Raw genomic sequence first — 19,897 nt, 5'->3', positions numbered from 1 at the left:
ATGCTGGTAGATGGTCATAAATGTTCTGTCCTTCCACACCCAAATAGTAGAACATTAAACTTTTTTTTCTCTCAGGCCTAAATTTGTGACCATCTATCGCTCCTAAATAAGCTTTAAATGAGCGTATCCATAACTTCCATTCTAAAGGTGGATCACCAGGATCTTGCAGAAAAGGTGAAGGCGGCAACACGTTCTGCATTTCTTAGTGAGTCTTAATAATAAAAAACTAAAGTCAGAAATAATCACAAAGCAAAAACAATAAAAACTATAATAACGAAGACCAAGTAAAGATGGCTGATTGTTTTCTTCAAAAGTCCGTCTTCTCTTTTGATGACCAAGCCGGTGACCTTCTTCTATGTATTTTTTTTTTCAACAAAAACCCAAAACCGGAAGGTGCAGGCAAATGAATCCAGCGTTTACTCCAGCGTTAAATCCAGCGTGTGTATCCAAATGCGCTGAAAGCCGATAAAATAGCTAAACAGCGCGACTTGTGTGCGCGTTGCAACACACACGAGCTGATAAAGCTCTGGTGCACGCGCCCAACAATGAGCTGCTGTCGCGCTGTGCTCGCGCCGAGGAAACCGTTCAGATTAACGGTAATCCTCAAAACTGCTCTGTGCCCTTATCAAAAATATATACACTCTACTTTTTACCGTAAAACAAAAAGTAAAACAAATGTTAGAAAACGAGATGAAAAACATACGCCGGAACCAAGAATCAGGAACAGCTGCAGTCCACGAACTCCGCTTCATAAACTCCGCTCCATCCTCGTCGCCAAATTGAAATGACTGCTCCAACAATAGCGATCCAGGTAAAAGGATATTTATTGTTATGCAAAACAATTACATGGAAGTAAAGTATTAAAAAGGGCACAGAGAGAGAAGAAGAGCAAGCTTCAATCCGTAAGTGTCATGTGGAATGCCTAGACATCATCAGGCATCCGTCAGAGGATTCCACATGACACACATGAATTCCAAGCCACATCACAACACCACCCCTATGTGCACATAGAAGAGAAAGCAAAACAAGGGTCTTACCTGGCTCCCCATTGCCAGTGGTCTGGCTCTCTGTCTCCCTCTGCCCCTTGTTCCTGGGCTGCTGAGGACAGTGAAAGCAGCAAGGCCTGGATACGCTGCTGGCGCCAGTGCAGTCCCTCGGCAGCAGCTTGCAGCAGTGCCAGGGCCACGCCCAACCATCGCCGAAGTCTTTGGGCTGAGTCCGCAATGCAGCCCAGTTATGGGCCACACAGCGCAAGTGCAGACTGTCTGCACTTGCGCTGTGTAACCCATAACTGTGCTGCAGTGCACACACAGTGAGCTACGCTTCGCTGCCATGGTTAGCAGAGTTTTTGGCTGATCTCCATGCTCCAAGCAGAGTGCAGAGTGCCGAAAACTCCTTTAACTCCTCCTGCGGAGCAGAGCTCACCTTCCACCCCTACTAAACATATCAGTCATCATGATGAGATGTAGGGACCAAGGTTAACCAAATTGCATGTGGGGTTTTTCACCAAAATCTTCTATGCTGGAAAATTAAAAAGTAGGGCCTGGTTTAGGGTTTGTCTAATTGTTACTCTGTCACAAATGTGGTGAATATGCCATCCACCTTATTACAAGTGTCATAGTAAATAATGCACTCATAATAAGGTGGACAAGATATCCGGCATGTTTGTGATGGAGTAACCTATATGCCAAACTCAACATCAGAGCACAGTCACTAATCAGCTTCAAACTGTTGTAAACAGTGTGATCCTTGTCATACCTCAATGAGGAAGATGCACTCTACATAGCACTGAACTTGCTAATCTTGAGATCCTTGGTGGTTTGATCACAACTTTTTGCGGTTAATGTCCCACTGTAACTTTACATTGAATTCTATATTATCTTAGTCAACGACATCAAGGTATCCAAAGTCTGCATGGGTATCATAATGCATTCATATGTTTTTCCCATTAACTCCTTACAGATTCATCCTAATGTTATGTACTGAAAACGCCTACTAAGCACATAATGGCTGTGTCTCTGGGCTTAAAAATATTTTCTCTTTCTTTCAAACTACTCATGTTGACAATATATTGATGTTCAAGCATTCCCGAAAATTGAAGAACACCCAGCTTGTTTCGAAATACATTTAGACATATTAACAATGTTTAAATGACTCAAACGTTGAATTTCTACTCCAAGTATTTTGGTTGTTTTGTCCCCTTATAACCAGAAACATTGCTATGTTACTCCCCAGGTATGTCTGGAACCTATCAATCAATCCAATACAGACATTTGGTCAAACTGCTTTTCGTATACCGCTCTCTAGACCCGAATTTATAACCTTTAACATTTTACCCATGACTCCTGTGGGTTACCTGCTTTGAGGCCCAAAATATATGGTCAAACTGATCATTTATTACAAAACGACCAAACAGCTGACCTCAGGGTCAGACAGCAAGGTCACCCCAGAGACTGGCAATAAGGAGGGCTCCGGCAGTAAAATCCTAGGAGCACAAGGTACTGAAAGTTCAAAAAAACTGAACCTAGCCCTGGTGAAGCAGCTCAGCATTACACATTTAAGAGTCAGCTGAAGACTATGGAGTTCCACCTGGTCTTCAAGACTTAACTTGGTATTGAAGGTTTATTACCAGGCTAAACTACGAATCAATGCAAATACCTTTATTTACCCCTTAAGTACTAGGGATGTGTGAAATTTGTGTAATTTACGTTTATGTAATTAGGCAACACTGTGGTAAAATTACGCCATATCATGTATAATTATATAAACTGCAAGGCTGACATTGGGTGTTGTATTTTTGCAGAAAATATGTCCACACATCCAAAGTGGACGTAAAGCATTGTGTGCTAAAGCTAATAGTGCACAAAAAGATAAAAAGCATCATGAACAACAGCTACTCGCCCTCTGTTCTTGTCATTGTTCGCTATAATTGTTTTTATTGTGAGCAGTGTATTCAAAGTAAATTTATACAGAGAACACAACACAATTATGTGATGTGAAGTAATAGCATAATTTAAGGTACTTCGCATAACATGAGTAATGCAAAATTACCCAAATGATGCCAATTACATTGGCATAACACAAATTTCGCCCGAACCTTTTAACAGATATATAACAGACGATCTATTTTGTTCTGATCTAATCAGAGATCATCTGAGAGAATAAATGCCATCTCCCACTAGAGTGTTTCTGAGGAAAAAGCCAAGGCACCAGGAAGTGGGATGTAAACATGGGAGATGTGATTGTCACATCTGTTCTACCCTTGCTATTTTCCTGCTCATCTTTTATGTCGACTTTTTACACCCCCCACCCTCGCCCCAAAATCACCCTAATTCACAGCACTCTGCAAATTCCTTCAAATAGCACCAGGTGCCAACGCGTCACGAATAAATAAATACATAAATATCATTAGTTATGATGTGGGGCCTGTGTTACATAAAACATCTCTCTCAGTGCTGCCTATATTAGGCCTGAGCACAATTTTCTGGTGCGCTCGTGTAATCCCACAATTTTGCCTATGCTAACTACACAACACATCAGAGATTAGAGCAGCGCAGATTTCACACGGTTGTTTTGCTGCAGGAGACGAGCTTAAGCAGAATTTGTCTCGAGGAAGACAGGTCAATGCCGAGAATGTGTCTCCAGAGACATTTTCTCAATCAAACCAGTGCTCAGGCTGATGTCTCAAGTGATATCTGAACGTGAATTATTCCCTCCCGTTCAATTTTGGCTTTAGACGCCCTAAAGTGAATATATTGCAATCTGTGTGTAATTTGATTTACTTTCCTGCATACCGTGCGATTTCTGGGGGAAAAAGTGTGATTTGCCAGACCCTAGTCTATTCAGTAGAAAAGCACTGCAGTTCTATAATTTGTGACAGACGCTACAGCACCTTCATATCAGGTGCTAAGAGCGATATCCTCCTCCTCCGTGCCCACTGGAAGCGAGGGCACCTTCAAGGATCCCAGGTTATCATGCCCAGATCAGGGTGCCATCACACGCTGCTCCGATTTAAAGTTCACACCACACACACAATGATATGGGGGTGTGGGATGCTGTGGGAATGTGTTTGAACAAAAGTGTGACCCCTGCCTCTGAAATATTTAAAGATCTTTCTGGGGACGACTGTTCATCCATTATTCAGTAGGCACCATTTTAGACTCTCGCACGCCTGTAAACTGCAGGCGTTTATGGCTGCCTGGTTGAGCGGTGCTTAGCTCCTGTGCAGTGATGGGCTGTCTCTCTATCTGATGAATGTGCACACAGCTATGGGCGTGAGGCATATGCCTAAATCGATCATGTTTGAGGGACATTGCGGAACATAAATAGTTTCTGTATGAGGACTCAGCGGCTGCTCTCTGCATTCTGTCTCTATCCATCTCCCGCCACTTCTAGGGCGCTGGCCCCCACTCTCTCTCTCACAATCCCTTGTTCTTTGACCCTTCAGCTTATTTCTTCCCTCCAACTTCAGACACTCATTTCTCTTCCCTTTCTTTTTAGTTTCTTCGTCTTTCAAGCCCCTTCTATTTTTCTCACAATACTTAGTGGATAAATAGTAACAAAGAGATGCCCCTTGTTTCTTGCATGCTCTCTCCTGCCTTTCATGTTCTATTGAGATAAATAAATGGATATTTTATATATACACACACACTAAATATATATATATATATATATATATATATATATATATATATATATATATATATAGATATATAGATATACACACACATACACATCTATATATATATATATATATATATATATATATATATATATATATATAATGTTAAAATATAGATTTGGTATACCCACAGCTGGCTTTAATTTTTTTTCTTTAGTGTGGTCTTTTCATTGTCCTGGATAAAGTGCACAAAGCCGAACACAAAGCTCACAGGCATCCTTAATCCTCGAAAGGCAGCGCTCGCCGCTTCAAAGAATTTCCATAAACCCTTCGGTTCGAGGCTTTGGCTCCGCATCCCAACATTGTGAGAATCGGTGTCTGCGCCTAAATCTCCCCCTCTCCATCCTGACAGACAGGCTCTGGTGGCCGGTAATTAAATGGCACCCATGTTTCCTTTCAATGTCCCTGGGATAGGATGAGGATTCTTTGCTGATGCTGCTCTTTTCTCTCTCTTTGAGACTTAGTGCCTTCTACGTTCAATACACCACCAGCGCTTCCCCTGTCTCGCAGCTCATACCTCTGATCCACTCTATTTCATTCTCCATTCACATAACAGCAAATGAGGCCAAGTCAATATCCTCCCACTACAGAGGTCCAGAGCAGCTGATAGGATCAGGTTCCAGTTGGTCACATCGTGTTCTGAGGGCTAACTGTAACAGGTGTCTAGTTCCACAGAGCCACCCAAAGTCATCTGCATGAGCATGCTCAACATGTCTACATGCAGCAAGCGTCCACTGCCACAAAGAGCCACCAGGGTCCCTTGGTATTACAGGCCATGAGGGTTAAGGTCTTTGAAACCACAGAGACCTGTTGAACACAGATCACTGGGGGAAAACACACAAGTATACATGGGTGTACATTACTGGATCTGTGCAAATATATGTTAACATATATAATTGCAGAACATAGAAAAAGAGCTATTTGAATGAAACAAGCCATGCTGACCACTTGGAATTGAGGGGACATAGCTTGCATGACATCAAACATCACAAGATTCGTTTTTGTTACAAGATAGTTGAGAGGGGGATGGGATAGTTTAAGGGGAAATACAGATTGGTTACTTCGTAGCTTAAGAACATTTGTCAATGGAGTTAGAGTTTTTCATTATTGAAAATGCACCCTGAGAGCCCGGTAGATGCCATTTGTCCATGAAGAGAATGACTCATTCACTTGATGGACAAAGTAATCTAACAAGACCAGATCTACCTTGCATTAGAGACCTTAGTGGACTACATTTGTTGATATCAGTTTGCAATGCTGCTCTTAGGGAGACTGGAGCCCCTTTCTGATGCTGGTGCCGGTGCCATATCTGCCCACACAATTAGGCCATTTTAGTTTCGAATTGTCTGGTAACTGAGTAACCCAAGAAGAATAGTCGGACCACTGTAGTTAAAAGGAGGTCTACTCTAACTAGATGTCTGACTGTGTATAGGAGGAAGGAGAGGGACTGGTCAGAGCCATCTTGCATTAATGACAATCAAGTCCTTAAAACCACAATTGTGATGTGTTTGTTTTTAGTGTTCAGCACTGCCATGTGAAAAAAAAAAAAAAAACATGTATCCTCCAAAGAATTAAACTTTTTCCAGAGAGATTTCATTGGATCGCATGTAAGCATCAGCCTCTCTCAAGGAGAGGTGCAACCTCCTTGGAATGTGGCTTCACCACAGCCAGCTCCTTATCACTTGATCCCACCTGCCTGATTTAATCTGATGGTGCCAAGTTCAGCCAGAGTCTTTAGTACTTGTCAACCTGTTGGAGAAATGCTGTAGAGATTTTGCAAAAAGAAGAAAATCAACCAAGGGTAGAGGCACGTCATTTCTGACATCCACACATCTAGCATCAGATGCCCCCACTTCGAGTTTCTTAATTATTTGTTTTCTTCTTGCAGTAAATCTATCATAATATACAACTTTTTGAGGCTCTCCGTGGAGATTCCTGAAACCTTCTGTGCAGGTGAAATTCCATCTGTAGTGGAAACAGTAATAGTCTCATTCAGACCTCTTTAGCATCTCACAGTCCCACTAGGGGCAGAGGTCATGTCCTCTGCTACCCTGTCAGAGTGCCCCCTAATGCACTTATAGGCCTCTGTCTGCATGGTAGGAACTTCTCTGTTTGTGGAAGGAGCATCTGGCATTTCACCTCTCTTAACAGTAGTGAAATGTGCAGAGGATACACCATATTTAGTGTGATCACTTACCAAACATTTTATGTTCAGAGAAAATAAATTCCTAAAGTGGGATTATTTTTTTTAGAAAGATTTTTTTTTTCACGAAGGAGGGACATTTTTCCCTGCATCTAGTAGTCATTTACTATTTTCTCTTCCCATTTTCACCATGGCTCACATTTTGGACACTGGCAGGGAAAATGAGTGACAGTCCTTCTTATTTAAAGATATTTTTATGGTGATGTCGAGCTCAGTGTTTGAGATATGACAAGCATAACGCCAGATACCCAGTGTCCTTACCCTATGACTTATCATATGAATTGTTATAATGATGGAAATGCAGAAAGGATAGCTGAACCTATCATCAAAGAAACGCGCATGTTTGTGCCCTGAAGATGATCCATAATGTTCAAACGAACGAAACATGTTGGCTATTAATGTGCTTTAAATACTTGAAACATAAATAAAACCTTTATATTGGACACTTTTATCTTTGTCAGCTTATTATACCTTTGAAGTGTGTTCTTCTGTTATTGGATTGATTAGTTTTCTCTGCATATGGTTGCAGTGGTACCCGTAGCAGCTGAGTACTGAGAAGAAGAGCACCCATGGATAATCCATTACTAAGGACTAATCAGGGGTGCGTTGGGTTCTGCTCTGCTATGTCTGCGTGTAGCCTGTGTTTAATAGATGAAGTATGTCAGCAATCTGTAGAGCTGGGGAAGTATTAAATCTAAATAATCGTGTACAGCCATGGAGTGACACAGCTAGTTATAATCTTGCAGAACTAAGAGACCGCTAGATTAAATATGTGAAAGGGATGACGATTAGATATCTACAAATACCATAAAACAACGCTAAATCTCTAGCATAAATAAGAGTTGTAAGTACTAATATTTGATATTACTCAGCTTGTTAGCGCTAATTTTATAGAACTCTGAAGAATGGAAAATAGTGGATCGACAGATTTCAATTCTAAGATCTGCTGAGTGCCCAATGATTCATGCAGTGGGTGTCTTAACCAACTGAGCTAAGTGTTCTTGAAACTTAGGGTTGCATAAACTCCGAGATTTATTCAATTGTCTAGGCCACAAATTATAATTTTCAAAGAACTATGTTGTCAGCGACTATATTAGCCTCTATCAATGCTAGACTTGCACAAGTGTCTCGGCAAGCTGAATCATGCCCCATGACCTTGGTAGTGACTGTCCCTTGTCCCACAACTTTATCTAAGCTGAACTTGGTCACTGCTGTGTTGGCCATTAACATAAACATTTTGCAGAAGAGGTGAATGAAATAATGTCTCATACTGACAGCTTTATATCATGTCAATTAACAGTGTGAAAAGACTGGCTCCGTCACACAAACTTTCACATGGAATACAACGAGTGGTATGCAGATTTAAAATGATCCTTGCATTGCTACCATCTTGCCATTAGTATCATAACCTCCATTTAAAACCAAATCAGTGTAAGGAATGATATTGAGCCTGCGGGGCAGTGAGCAACCCTTTCTTAAAACATGCTTTGTTAAAGTCAATAGATTTCGCATTAGCTTTTATATATTCATTTAGTCCAAGCATATGCAGAGCACAACTGGCACACCAGTCTTGGCACTTGACATTGACTTTTTTGTAATTACATGTGCACATGTGTCTACAAGTAAAATGCCTCCAATCACAGTGTAAAGTGCCAATGAGTGAAGTAGGTCCATTGTCTCAAGCATATGTTGTTATGAGGGAAGCAAAACGTGAATGACACTTGAACAGGCCAATGGGTGAAGAGGGTTCATTGAAAGCTCGTGTATGAAGGTAATTTTAAAACTTTTGGGGAAAACATGAAGCTGGCAAGAAGTTAAAGTTGTGATGTCAAGACAGCTGAAAGTAGGGAAATATGGGGGTGAATAATGGAGAATATCTGAATAATTAAAAAACGTGTTAGGGTTTTTTTTCACCACTAGGAACTCATAGATAGGCTGCTCATGTCAACGCATCACTGGTGGTGAGAAACTTAGAATATACCAGAGCCCTAAGAGAGACTTTTGGTGAACTCATATATAATTAGCATTTTTTGATGAATCCGTACTGATTTTTGTGGCAGCACAGAACCATTGCCCTGCAAGTTTCCAAGTTCAGACTGACATATGTCAACTGAATGTCCAGTGCTAAATCTGTGTTGTCATCTGTTCTCCTGTTAAATACTCTTCTGCCAACAGTATAACTCAAATAATGATAAATCACACTGAATGTGCCCATTGTGTCTCTAAATACTTTGTTCATGTAGGGGTCACCTAAGGTGTCGCTGCTCATTTGAAGTGAATAAAATGAATGATTGTTCTGTGTTAATGTGAGTTCATTTTTCCAGTACGTTGGGTCATTGACTACAAGAGTCACCTCCAGTGTCAGAGCATATTTGATTTTACACAAATTGGGAACAATTCAGACTTACTGCAATATCTTTTGTAATTATGCAATCGTTTGACATTATCGGGCCTCTCAAAACGGGTTTTTAACCGAAAGAGTAATTTGCAGTATGGACTGATAAGTTAGAAGAAAGGGGACATCTGCATGCCTAAGTACTTTAGACGTTGCCTCCAGAAATTATCCATTTACCCTTCTGTATAATACTGAGCTTCTTAGACCTTCAACACAGGATCATACCGATGTGGACAAATACACATAACATACACCGAACTGTGCCCAGAAAGAAAAAGTACAGTCAAACACATTCCACACCTAGCGCCCAAGGCAGGTGTTTGGTGCCTGCTAGATTGAAGTTACTCAGAAGACATGTGCCAATGAATGATCTATTTGGGACAACCCAGCTTGGTTTGCTCTGTTGTAAAACACAAAATGCTGTCGAATTTGTCACAGTTAGGTGTGGTCTACCCACTGTTAAAAGTATATTCTAGTGCTTTTTAGGTTGTTGTCTTCTTTTCAATGCTTTATAAGTGCCTGCTACTTACGGTGAGCATTTTCGTTGCTCGTGGTTGCCCATGAAAGTAATCCTCAGAGCAAGCTACATCTGTAGGCGTGGAAATTCTGTATAGCACATTAGTGCTGCAAGGTTCATATGTTTCAACCAATAAAGCTGTCCATGCTGCTCTTTTATTTATTTCTTGACCAACACATTCTGCTCTTGCCTTTGTCACCCACCTGTGAAAATCAATTAATATATAAGGCCTCTCTGCATTCGGTTTAGTAAATCTTTCCCTATTAAAGATTGGATGCCAGTGATGTGAATTGTCTCTGATGTTGCCTTTGAAAGGTGGTTCTTCTTCTCCTAGTTCAATGTTCCACTGCTATTCTTTCATTGCATCTGTGGTGACCTCAAAGTGCCTATTAGTTTTTGTAGGAGCTATGAGAAACAATGCAGCGTTGGTGATGGCGGCGGAAGACAAAGATTGCTCATGTGGGATTGCAGAGTAATTAGGGACTTTGCCGGGTAAAGCCCTTTCCCTTGTTCCTTTCAACCCATTTCCACCTAAAGACTGGGCTCGCTGCTCCTCGTTTGCTGCATATATTAACGGGGAGTTCTGTAATGCCACATAGTGGTCTGGTTGGTGAAATTTACTCCCTGCATTTCCACCTTCTCTGCTGTGTCCAGCACCACATCTTCCCCTGTCCAGAGCACACTGCTTTCTCGCTGCACCCCAATTCGCATGTCTCCTCCCCGCACACCAAAATCTTTTATTTAGGTCCCTCGAGAGAACTGCATGCTTTGATATGAATTCTTCTTGCCGGGTGTCCTCCCCATGGGACATTCTGCAGCAGATATCATCACTGCTTACGGCCTGAGCACCTTAGAGTTCACTTCAGCCAAGTAAGTGAAGTGAGGAAACCTTACATGCCTTTGTGAAAGATAGGCTTTCCGAAATTCAACTAACTTTGTGGGCAACATGTAAATTTTGCCCCTCCCTGGTAAGCAATAGGCATATTCCATGGAAGCCAAGATGGAGGCCGTGTCAAATGTGCAGTTTTGACAGGACCGTGGCCCCTTACAGTAGGCTGGTGAGATAGCCAGGGTACCACAGACTCTAATGTGAGCAAGTACAATTGGCCCCCATTCCCGGATTTGGTAGTAAAATCAGTTATAACTGGGTACAAAGGACCCATGAGGTCCCTTTGCAGCGGTGCCACTGAACTTGCTGCACCACTGATACCTATGCCCCTGAGGTAGACTGCATTGTGTTTCTGTCCAAGAGCAGAATAAATTGTGTAGCAACAGGTGGCGTTAATTTACTATCACCCCCTGTGAAGGCTACAGGAGAGAAGAAGAGATCCCCATTGGTTCAGCGGACCAGAATGCGTTGTTGCCACAAATAAAGGCGTAGAATAAGTTGTGTGTCCCAGCTAGGTGAAAACAAGTGTTGTCTTTCAAAACTTCTAGAGCTGTCACTTGCACGTGGGGGAGGGGGCAGACAGGAACGATCAGGATCCTGCGAGCAGCAGAGAAGGTTGTTAAAGGGGCAGAAGGAGTGTTGACAAGCAGACAACACTCTGGTCTGATGTCAATACAGCAACCCCAATCAATACAGCCCGTCCAGCCAAAGAGGGGAGCAAAGGTGCCAGACAGAATCAATGTTCTGTGAAAACAGACAGCCACCATGACTGTGCGCAGTGCAGCGGCATTGCGAGAGATGAGAAACGGGTCACGTGTGCACCCAGGGCCGCCACTGCCTGTCTTTTCAGATAAAGCTGGTCTTGAAGAGTCCAATCTATGCCGTGATCTGTGGCCGGATAACACTGGGAGCGAGAAAGCAAAACCTTGTCAACATTTAAAAGGATGCATGCAGCTGTTCGCTTGTTACTGTTTATGTGAGATAGCTCCATAGGTTGGTCGCTGTTCAAGTATTGATGTGGCCAGCTCCACACTCCATGGCTGTGCAATGCATATACCTGCCTAACCAGTAACTACATACACATATTGGCCATGTTCATCTACAATCTATCTACAGTTGCAATGTGTTTATGTTATGCCTCTGGCCTTTTGGAACACAAAGTATGTACACCAGTGGAGTGACTAATGTAGAAGGCCTTTGTGCCAGACACTTGGAGTATGTCCCCCAGTGCTTAATTTGAGCCAGTGGGTTCCGGTGCTCAGCACCGGAAGATTCATTGACTAATGATAGTCTGCCATACAGTGGCCCTGTTTGTCTAATTTGGAGATCATCACAACAACATTTATTTATTCAATATACATTAAAAATACTTCTAGCTTTGGGGCCATGGAATAGTCTGAACTGTCACACATAGGTGTGTGATACTAGGGCCCGTATTTATACTTTTTTTGCGCCGCATTTGCGTCGTTTTTTGACGCAAAAACGGCGCAAACTTGCAAAATGCCATTGTATTTTGTAGGTTTGCGCCGTTTTGCGGCAAAAAGCGGCGCTAAAAAAAGTATAAATACGGGCCTAGGTGTCTTGATGGTGTCATTGGCAGTTCTGGTAGGAGGAGTGGGCAGTGCAAGCTTCAGTGGCCTCCTGATTACAGCCCTGACACCATTTTTTTTTTTTTTTTTTACAAATTAAGCCCTGCTGTTACCCATTAGGTTTGCACCAACCAATCACCCAGTAGAAGCGAGGGTTAGAAACACAGTACTTGAACCTTTAAAACCCCTGAGCCCAAGCAATAAGGCTGGAGCTGAAGACCTCATTTGGACTCCGTCCCCTGAGTATCCAAGATACGAGACAGGGGCTGTAACATGACAGTCGTCTCCTTGTGCAACACTATGCATTTAGCTCTTTCCCCGCATTTTATTATGTCTTCTAGTGGCTGGTCCACACCCAGGCACTCAGCACCCACACCCTGCAACAGCCTCAAACCACGGCGGTCTCTTTAGAGGGCACGGAAGTCACAGAAAGCAAACCATCCATTTTTAAATCTGAGTTAGAGCGACGTTTGCTTGATTTCAAAGCGACCTTTCTTTTACAGAAAATGTCACAAAAATAAAACATTAATCAGTCATTTAGCGAGCACATAATTGAGGGTTCAGGACTCGCTTGCCCTCGCGTTTTAATTCCCTTCTCTGGTTGTGTTCGCTCAGGCATGCGCCCTAGGCGAGAGAGGCATTGTCCTGAGCCGTTTATCCTCTATCAACACAGGGTGGGATTAGCGTAATGAAGGCAGACTTGGCTGAGTCCATTCAGCTTTTTCAGCACCATGGAGAGAGACCGTCACGCGCTCAACAAATACAGAATGACTGAGCTCAGACTACAAAATGGCCGCCGTAAATCAGACCGCAAATCCATGCAGGACAGAATTTGCTAACCCAAGTGTGACTTAAGAGAAGAAGATACTGAGAGACGCTTACTTCTAAATAGACCCACCCGTAGCCACACTAGAACATCAGCTTCCCCATATTCTGCAAGGAAAAGAGGTCTTTGCTTTTAAAACTGAAGAACAACGTTACATCATGATGACAGACCAGCAGCAAAGTATGGCTATGCTTGTCACCTAAAAGAGCCTACAAAATACTACCTGGAGTGAATCTTATAACGTCTTTTACGTCACTACGTTGGCATTATTGTCTGACTTGCCATGCCTCTGAAATACTTGAATAGTATGGTATTGTGACAACTCTTCCTTATCTTCTTCTACTATCTTGGCAGAGGTTTAGAGTGAATTCTGTGCATCGGCCACAGGTGCCAAATATTTGAGAATCTCTCTTAGTACCCTATTCCTATTTGTGCATGGGGATCTTGGCTTTAATGAAATCATTCTTTTTATATTGGTTTTCAAAAAGGAAGAAAACCGACTAATAACTCTGGATTGATTTCTGTAGTGGGGTTCATGCCGCACTCTTTTGGCTCCATACCACTAAAAATGACAAATGTGGGTAGTAGCATTAATACTTGTTTCATTGAGCTACGATGATGAAAGGCTGAATCAGTCCTGCCTGGATTTCATCTTGTGCCCCTCTTGTGCATGAGTGATAGCAGCTGCCAGATCAGGGGTGAAATTCTCTTTCTAGGAGAGGAAGATATTCCTCTTCCGTGGTCAGGAGTGAATCCTCCTATCCTGTAGTAGTGACACTCTTGTGAGTGCAGAAGTGATTCCCCCATCTTAGGGCAAGAATGGCACCCCTTTCTAGAGATGGAGGCACTGTTTATTCCTAAGCTAGGGGTGGTGTCCTCCTACCAGGACAGTCTTGATTTGCCATTACAAGGAAATTGAGTGATAGCCCTACTTCCTGGGGCAGGTGTGTTATTCAAATGAAATGGGTGGAGTGATATCCTTTTCAGAGGGAAGGAGTGACAGCCTCTTCATACAGCCAGGATGTATCCTCTTATGACTGCAGCAGTAATATCTTCTGAGGCTAGTATTGATGCCCTCTTCCTAGAGTGGAATCAAGATTTTCTTCCTAAGGCAGCAGTTACATCATGTTGCAGGAATTATATTCCCTCTCTAATGTGGGAATTACATCCTCTAGAGGAATTATATCCTTTTCACAGCACAGAAGCTTTATTACCTTTTGACAGGATTGCCATCCTCTTGATAGTGTAGGGATGAGATTCTCTTCTTGGGAAATAAGAGCTCTTTTTTCCTATTGAGAGAATTACTTTCCTTTCAGTAGTGCAGAAATAATATCCTCCTACTAACTTCCTCCCTGTCTCTTCACACAGTCAAAGCCATGCAGCATCCAAAGTATAGTATAGATCTGCACAGCTTTGACTGTTTAGAGAGACGGGGAGAGACTTATCAGGGTCTTATTATTGACTTGCCATGTGTTATCTGTACTTGGAAGACGGTCTTTAGCTTGGCCATCATTCAATTTACCTAGACTATGCAATATGTCACACAAACACGAATTATACAGGCTCAGTCATAGATGATTTTTCCTTGAAGAGTCATAACTTCAGACTTGGAAGCTTCATTGTGAATCAACCTTTTGAAATCCATTACAGCTGTTGGTAATTTTATTTACTTCTAGCCTTGAAAAAGTCATTGATTGTGATGAAACACGTATCAGCTATTGTGATAATATATTCAGTTTGGAACACAGAATCTTCCACATTTCAATAAAACTCACGTCATTGGGCTTATCATCTATGAATCTTACTCTATGGACTTACAATTACTTTTGGAATACTAATTGAGTGCTTAGGTATCATCATCTTATTGCAGAAAGAGCATCCTTTTGATAGTACAGGGATGAGATACCCCTTATGGGACAGAAGTACCTTCCTCATCCAGGAATGACATTCTCTTATTAATTCAAGAATGATATCCTCTTCCTTGTGAGGGCCGGAATGAAACTCTTTTCCTTGACTGAGAATGAGATCTCTTGCAAAATGTATCAAAGTAGGCAGGCTGGCTAAAGGGTAGACAATACTGTAGAAACGTTTGCTTGGTGAAGTTACTTGCCTACAGGCCTGGGAGACACAGGTGAGGTTCCCTAGACACTCATTTGCCTCCTTATAACAGTGGTCCGCGGAGTCTTCTCACTCATCTGGGACTTAGAAAACTTGCTTCACTTCAGAGCCCAAATTCGTTGGACACATGGCTTGGTTAATCAGGGTCACCATCAGTACAATCTGAACATGTCAGTATCCACATCCCAGGCAAGGAGCCCTCGTGACTCTCCTGATATGCAGAATGTATTCTGGAGCTGGGAAGGAACCAGGACGCTGCCTGTCGCAATGCATAAAGCTTATAGGATCTGTGGCATTTCCTGTCCTCTGCTATTACCCAAAAGGGCTAAAAATGTCCCAGCATGTCTTCTTAACATCTGCTAGCTTATTAATTCACTCCGGATGCAGCTTTAATGCAAGGTGACAGGGCTGTAGCCAAGTAGGCCTCGGACTCTTTAGCATTCTGTGCAGAGAGGCTCCTGCAGACGGCAACGTCAAAGCCAAGGCGCACAGGTTTTAACTCATAAATTACCGTGGAATTTATTTTGAGCAGAATATATTATTTTGGAGCCGGATTTTTGATCCATATTAAGCTAACTGGTCTATGGTGAAGACTGACATTGATTATCACAATGGCAAAGCAGATTGGATATTTTACTCAAACTAGAGCAGCAATTTGTTGACCTAATCCTTTGACACGTGGTCACAGAGCCTATTGGTTCTTGGCCATGCGTCATTTTCCTTATAATTTGTGCTAAATGGTTATTTCAGGCTAGCTGATGCTGGCTGTGAAATAAATTACTGTTCTTTCACGACATTTGAGGTGTCTTGTACCTATATCACAGAAAAGGTCATTTGTGAGCAGTTGCATGTGTTTCCAGACTCATAAACTTTCCCATACCTACGGATTTGCCAAATATGTACCTACGCTTGTGAAGTTGGGAGATTTGGTGGAACTTCTAACTTCGTATAGAAATTTCCCTTTGCAGTGTAGGGCTCATTTTGCTCCATTTTTTTAAAGTCAGGTCTTTGTCACAGCTATAACTGTCTAGTTAGACTATTGTTTAAAAAAAAAAAAAAAACAATCATACATAATATACTTAGAGTGACTTTTGGCGAACAGACTTCATTCGTTGATCTGTTTCATTGTCATTCACATTTTGTTCCTGCCCACGTTAGCATACAATATAGGGCAATGGATCAGCCTATTTTACCTAGTCTCTCCCTTCACTTTGAGTGACTGCACAACGCCTATGCACATTGGTCACATCTGCCTAAAATTGTCTTTCACTTCAGTTACAAAGATGATTCAAAAAGTGCTTTTTAATGTGGTGGTTTTCATAACAACTTTAAGTACCAGCTCTTTATTTTGCCTGCACTTCAGGTGCCCAGTTAAGTGGTTATTTATTTTCTAACTCCTTTTTAAAGTTGTACTTATAAAGAGGCATTGTAGCGCCCTGCGATTTCAGTGCTTGGGTAGTCGGTGAATAATACCTCTCGCCTTCGCAAATATTAATAGCACAATTAAAGGTTTGTTATTTTAAAAAGTATCATTAGTAAAACAAGCACACCAGATCTATTTTTAATTTCGAATGTTTAATGTAAGTATATGATGGCGATTTTTAGGTTGCAGCTTATTTTCTTTTTATTTTACTTTTGGGGTGTAAGTTTCCAAAAAAACAAAATCAACACATCAGCTTGCTAAAGTCAGACCTATGTGCTCTGCCGATGCCTGCTTTTACTTTGCAAAGTTTGCAAGTACTGAAGCTGATGTAGTTTAAATAAAATGTTGTGAAACTGCAAGGTTGATGACGTCTCAATTTTGCCCATCACTAACTAGGACATGATGGACATTGAGTGTCACCTTCATTTGAGGCTCTTCTCTGTTCAAGGTACTAGACAATGTGAACACCAGTGCACAGGATTGTGGCGGCTCCAATCTCTTTTCACCCAGTACAATATTGCTACAGCGGAGTAAAATATCTGAAGGTTGAAGTCCCAGTCAATTCAGCAGTACACTTCGGAGTCAAGTGTAACCATTGGGGGTACAGGCCTTTCTGTAGTGACATCAGTGCATCTTTGATTTTCATATTTTTATTTATTGAAGCACCATAACATATTTTGACAGAATTGGTGTACATTGTAAAACCAAGATACATAAGCACATTGGTCGGCTCAAAAATATTTTTAGCTGAAGGTAAAGTAGATAATTAATAAATACAAAGGATAAGACAGGACCAATATTAATATGGTACTCATATAGGGTGATAAAGTGTGATATATTCAGAAAGCATTCAAGAGTGGAGGGTGTGAGGAGGGTGAAGAAAAGATGTCAACAATACCACAAAAAAAGGTTTAAAATGGGGTGGGGGGTCGGGAGCACACAGAAGGAGGACTGAATGGCATATTGAAACAGCCAGGAGTGGGTGATGAGGGTGAAGATAGATGTCAATGACAGCAGGATTAGAGGGTTAAACGATGGGAGACGTAGGAGGGTACTGGAAGAGGACAATATGGAGGTTAGGGTATCAGTGACATTAGACGCACAGTGGGGTTTAAGCGAAAAGGAAGGAAGGGGGGTTATATTTCTGAGATCAATTGAGTAGAAAATATATAAGTCGATGGAATGAGCAAAATAATAATTGCCTGCAGGAGGGCTTCAGAACACTGAAGAGCTAATGGATGGCAAAGTGCATTGTTCAGAATTATGTCACTCTTTTTCCAACCCGTTTTTCTGCCTCTGTCTTGGTTTTCCAATTTTTCTCTCTCCCCTTTCCTCCCTCTCCCCTTTCACCTTTCGATCTCTTGATCAGGGTCAAAATCTAATGACGATAAACAATCCTGGTCCCCAACAACGAGTTTTGGTGACCACCACCGGCACAAATTATTCACTGAGTCTAGTGCCACATTGGGTGGAGAAATAGACAGACTAGTATCTCCAACTGATCTATAGTGCTGTCACTATTCAAGTATGAACATAATGTTTGCATCTTTCAAACTGCAGAGCTGCTAATAACCACCCTCCATTTTTCTATACTTTGCAGCTGGTGCCACGTATATTTTCGGGAAAAGTGGAGGTCTGATTGTGTACACGTGGCCCGCAAACGACAGACCAAGCACAAGGACAGACCGCCTGGCCGTAGGCTTCAGCACGTCCATCAAGGATGCCATTCTTGTTCGAATTGACAGCGCTCCAGGATTGGGGGACTTCCTGCAGCTTCATATAGTGAGTAGCCCAGTATCACTGAAATGGTACACCCTGTGATGTGTCCCTCCATAAATCTGAATATGAGCAAACTCACTTATTCATGTCATTCCCTGCAGAGAACTTATAAACGTGTCTTCTGTCCTATTGGGATACACGATGTAATGCAATCCTCAGCGAGTATGGAAAAATAGATCAATTTTAAAATAATAATACAGAACGCAAATTACATAAATGTGTTAGTGGAATGTCAGGCATGACATTTCACAGTGTCAATGCTAACTTAATAATAGTATGTTTTTTATTATTTTTAATAATGATTATATCAAGCGCGTCTGAGTCAGAGGTTTGTCACCTATATTGCAGAATTACTGTATTGTGAATTAAACATTGTCGTGGCTGAATGTAGAGAAGAATCTTAGAAAAGACAGAGAGAGAGTGACTGGAAGAGAGGGATAAGAAGAATGGGAGGACAAAAGAACAAGTGAATGTGTACGTGGGAGTGTGTGTTTCCGTTGAGGGATGATACACTCTGGAAAAAAGAAGTATGTTTGGTAAAAATATTAATAGTGAAGTATCAGAAATGCTAAAACTCACGATCGAGATGCAAAGGCCATGTGTAAGTATTAGTGGCGTGATAGTAGGCGCTTCCTTAGCGTAGGCGCATGCAAAATTCCCATAACCTGCTTTCACGTAAGTATGGGAATTTTCAGGAAAAGTAAGTGAATTTATGCATAATTGCGATAAATGCAAATCCATCATTTAGCACTGTATTTACCTCCAACTTCTTCCTTTCATCAATTTTCGGTGCAAAGATGCATATTGTACTATACAATAACACGAGCAACTCAATTGCTTCGAACAACAGCTGCTCATTTTCTGGTTGACTGTGTTGTTTTTGTGCTCCCACACTGTAAATTTTCCAGGAACAGTGGCATAATTAAGCTATGTTCCATAATGGCGCAACTCTGGGAACTTTGGGTAACAAGAGTAACCCTAGATTCTTGATATTAAACAAATTACATCTGTGTAAGTTAAATTTCACCCAGGATTACTTTAGATCACAATTTTGACTCATGAAGAGGGTGTGGTCTTCAATATTAGAATAGACGGGGTTGCTGCTGAGAAGCACTGACTTGCACTGGCAGAGTTGTGTGAGTCCTGGCCCTGCAAAAACAAATGCTACTCTGAGACAAGAATCATCTATATTCTCACGGCTCCCTCCATAAATGCGATCCTCCCTTCAATATAATTCATGTTACCTTTCCCTCATTCGCTGTGCTGTGTTTGCCCCAAAAGTCATCTGGCAATATAGGCCCTAAATGTGAGGTTTCAGAATCACTTCAGTTTAGATGCTCTGAAGGGCATCATGCTTTAGAAAGTCATTTATAAATGATCAACCAGCACATCTCAACATAGCATAACAAAAAATTGCATTAAAGTCCTATATGACTTAGTTTGCAAAAGTGAATCCCAGGATTGGAAACATAGCATT

General features: G+C 41.7%; 1 protein-coding gene across 33 annotated transcripts in view; it reads left to right on the top strand.

The window, feature by feature from the left end:
* Positions 1–19,897, top strand: part of NRXN3 (neurexin 3) — a 1,990,994-nt gene that overhangs the window by 1,639,503 nt on the left and 331,594 nt on the right. For all 33 annotated transcript variants that reach the window (XR_011198826.1, XR_011198824.1, XR_011198825.1 and 30 more), the window contains one exon: positions 18,242–18,423. Coding sequence is in view for 27 of the 33 variants with exons in the window: in XM_069208391.1 (XP_069064492.1) it covers positions 18,242–18,423 (182 nt within the window). In the remaining 6 variants the exon portion in view is untranslated. The remainder of the gene's footprint in view (positions 1–18,241; positions 18,424–19,897) is intronic.

The sequence above is a fragment of the Pleurodeles waltl genome, chromosome 9 (assembly GCF_031143425.1).
Source record: "Pleurodeles waltl isolate 20211129_DDA chromosome 9, aPleWal1.hap1.20221129, whole genome shotgun sequence".
Taxonomy (NCBI): domain Eukaryota; kingdom Metazoa; phylum Chordata; class Amphibia; order Caudata; family Salamandridae; genus Pleurodeles; species Pleurodeles waltl.
The sequence above is the reverse complement of the archived record's forward strand: the minus strand, read 5'-3'. Positions and strand labels throughout refer to the sequence as shown.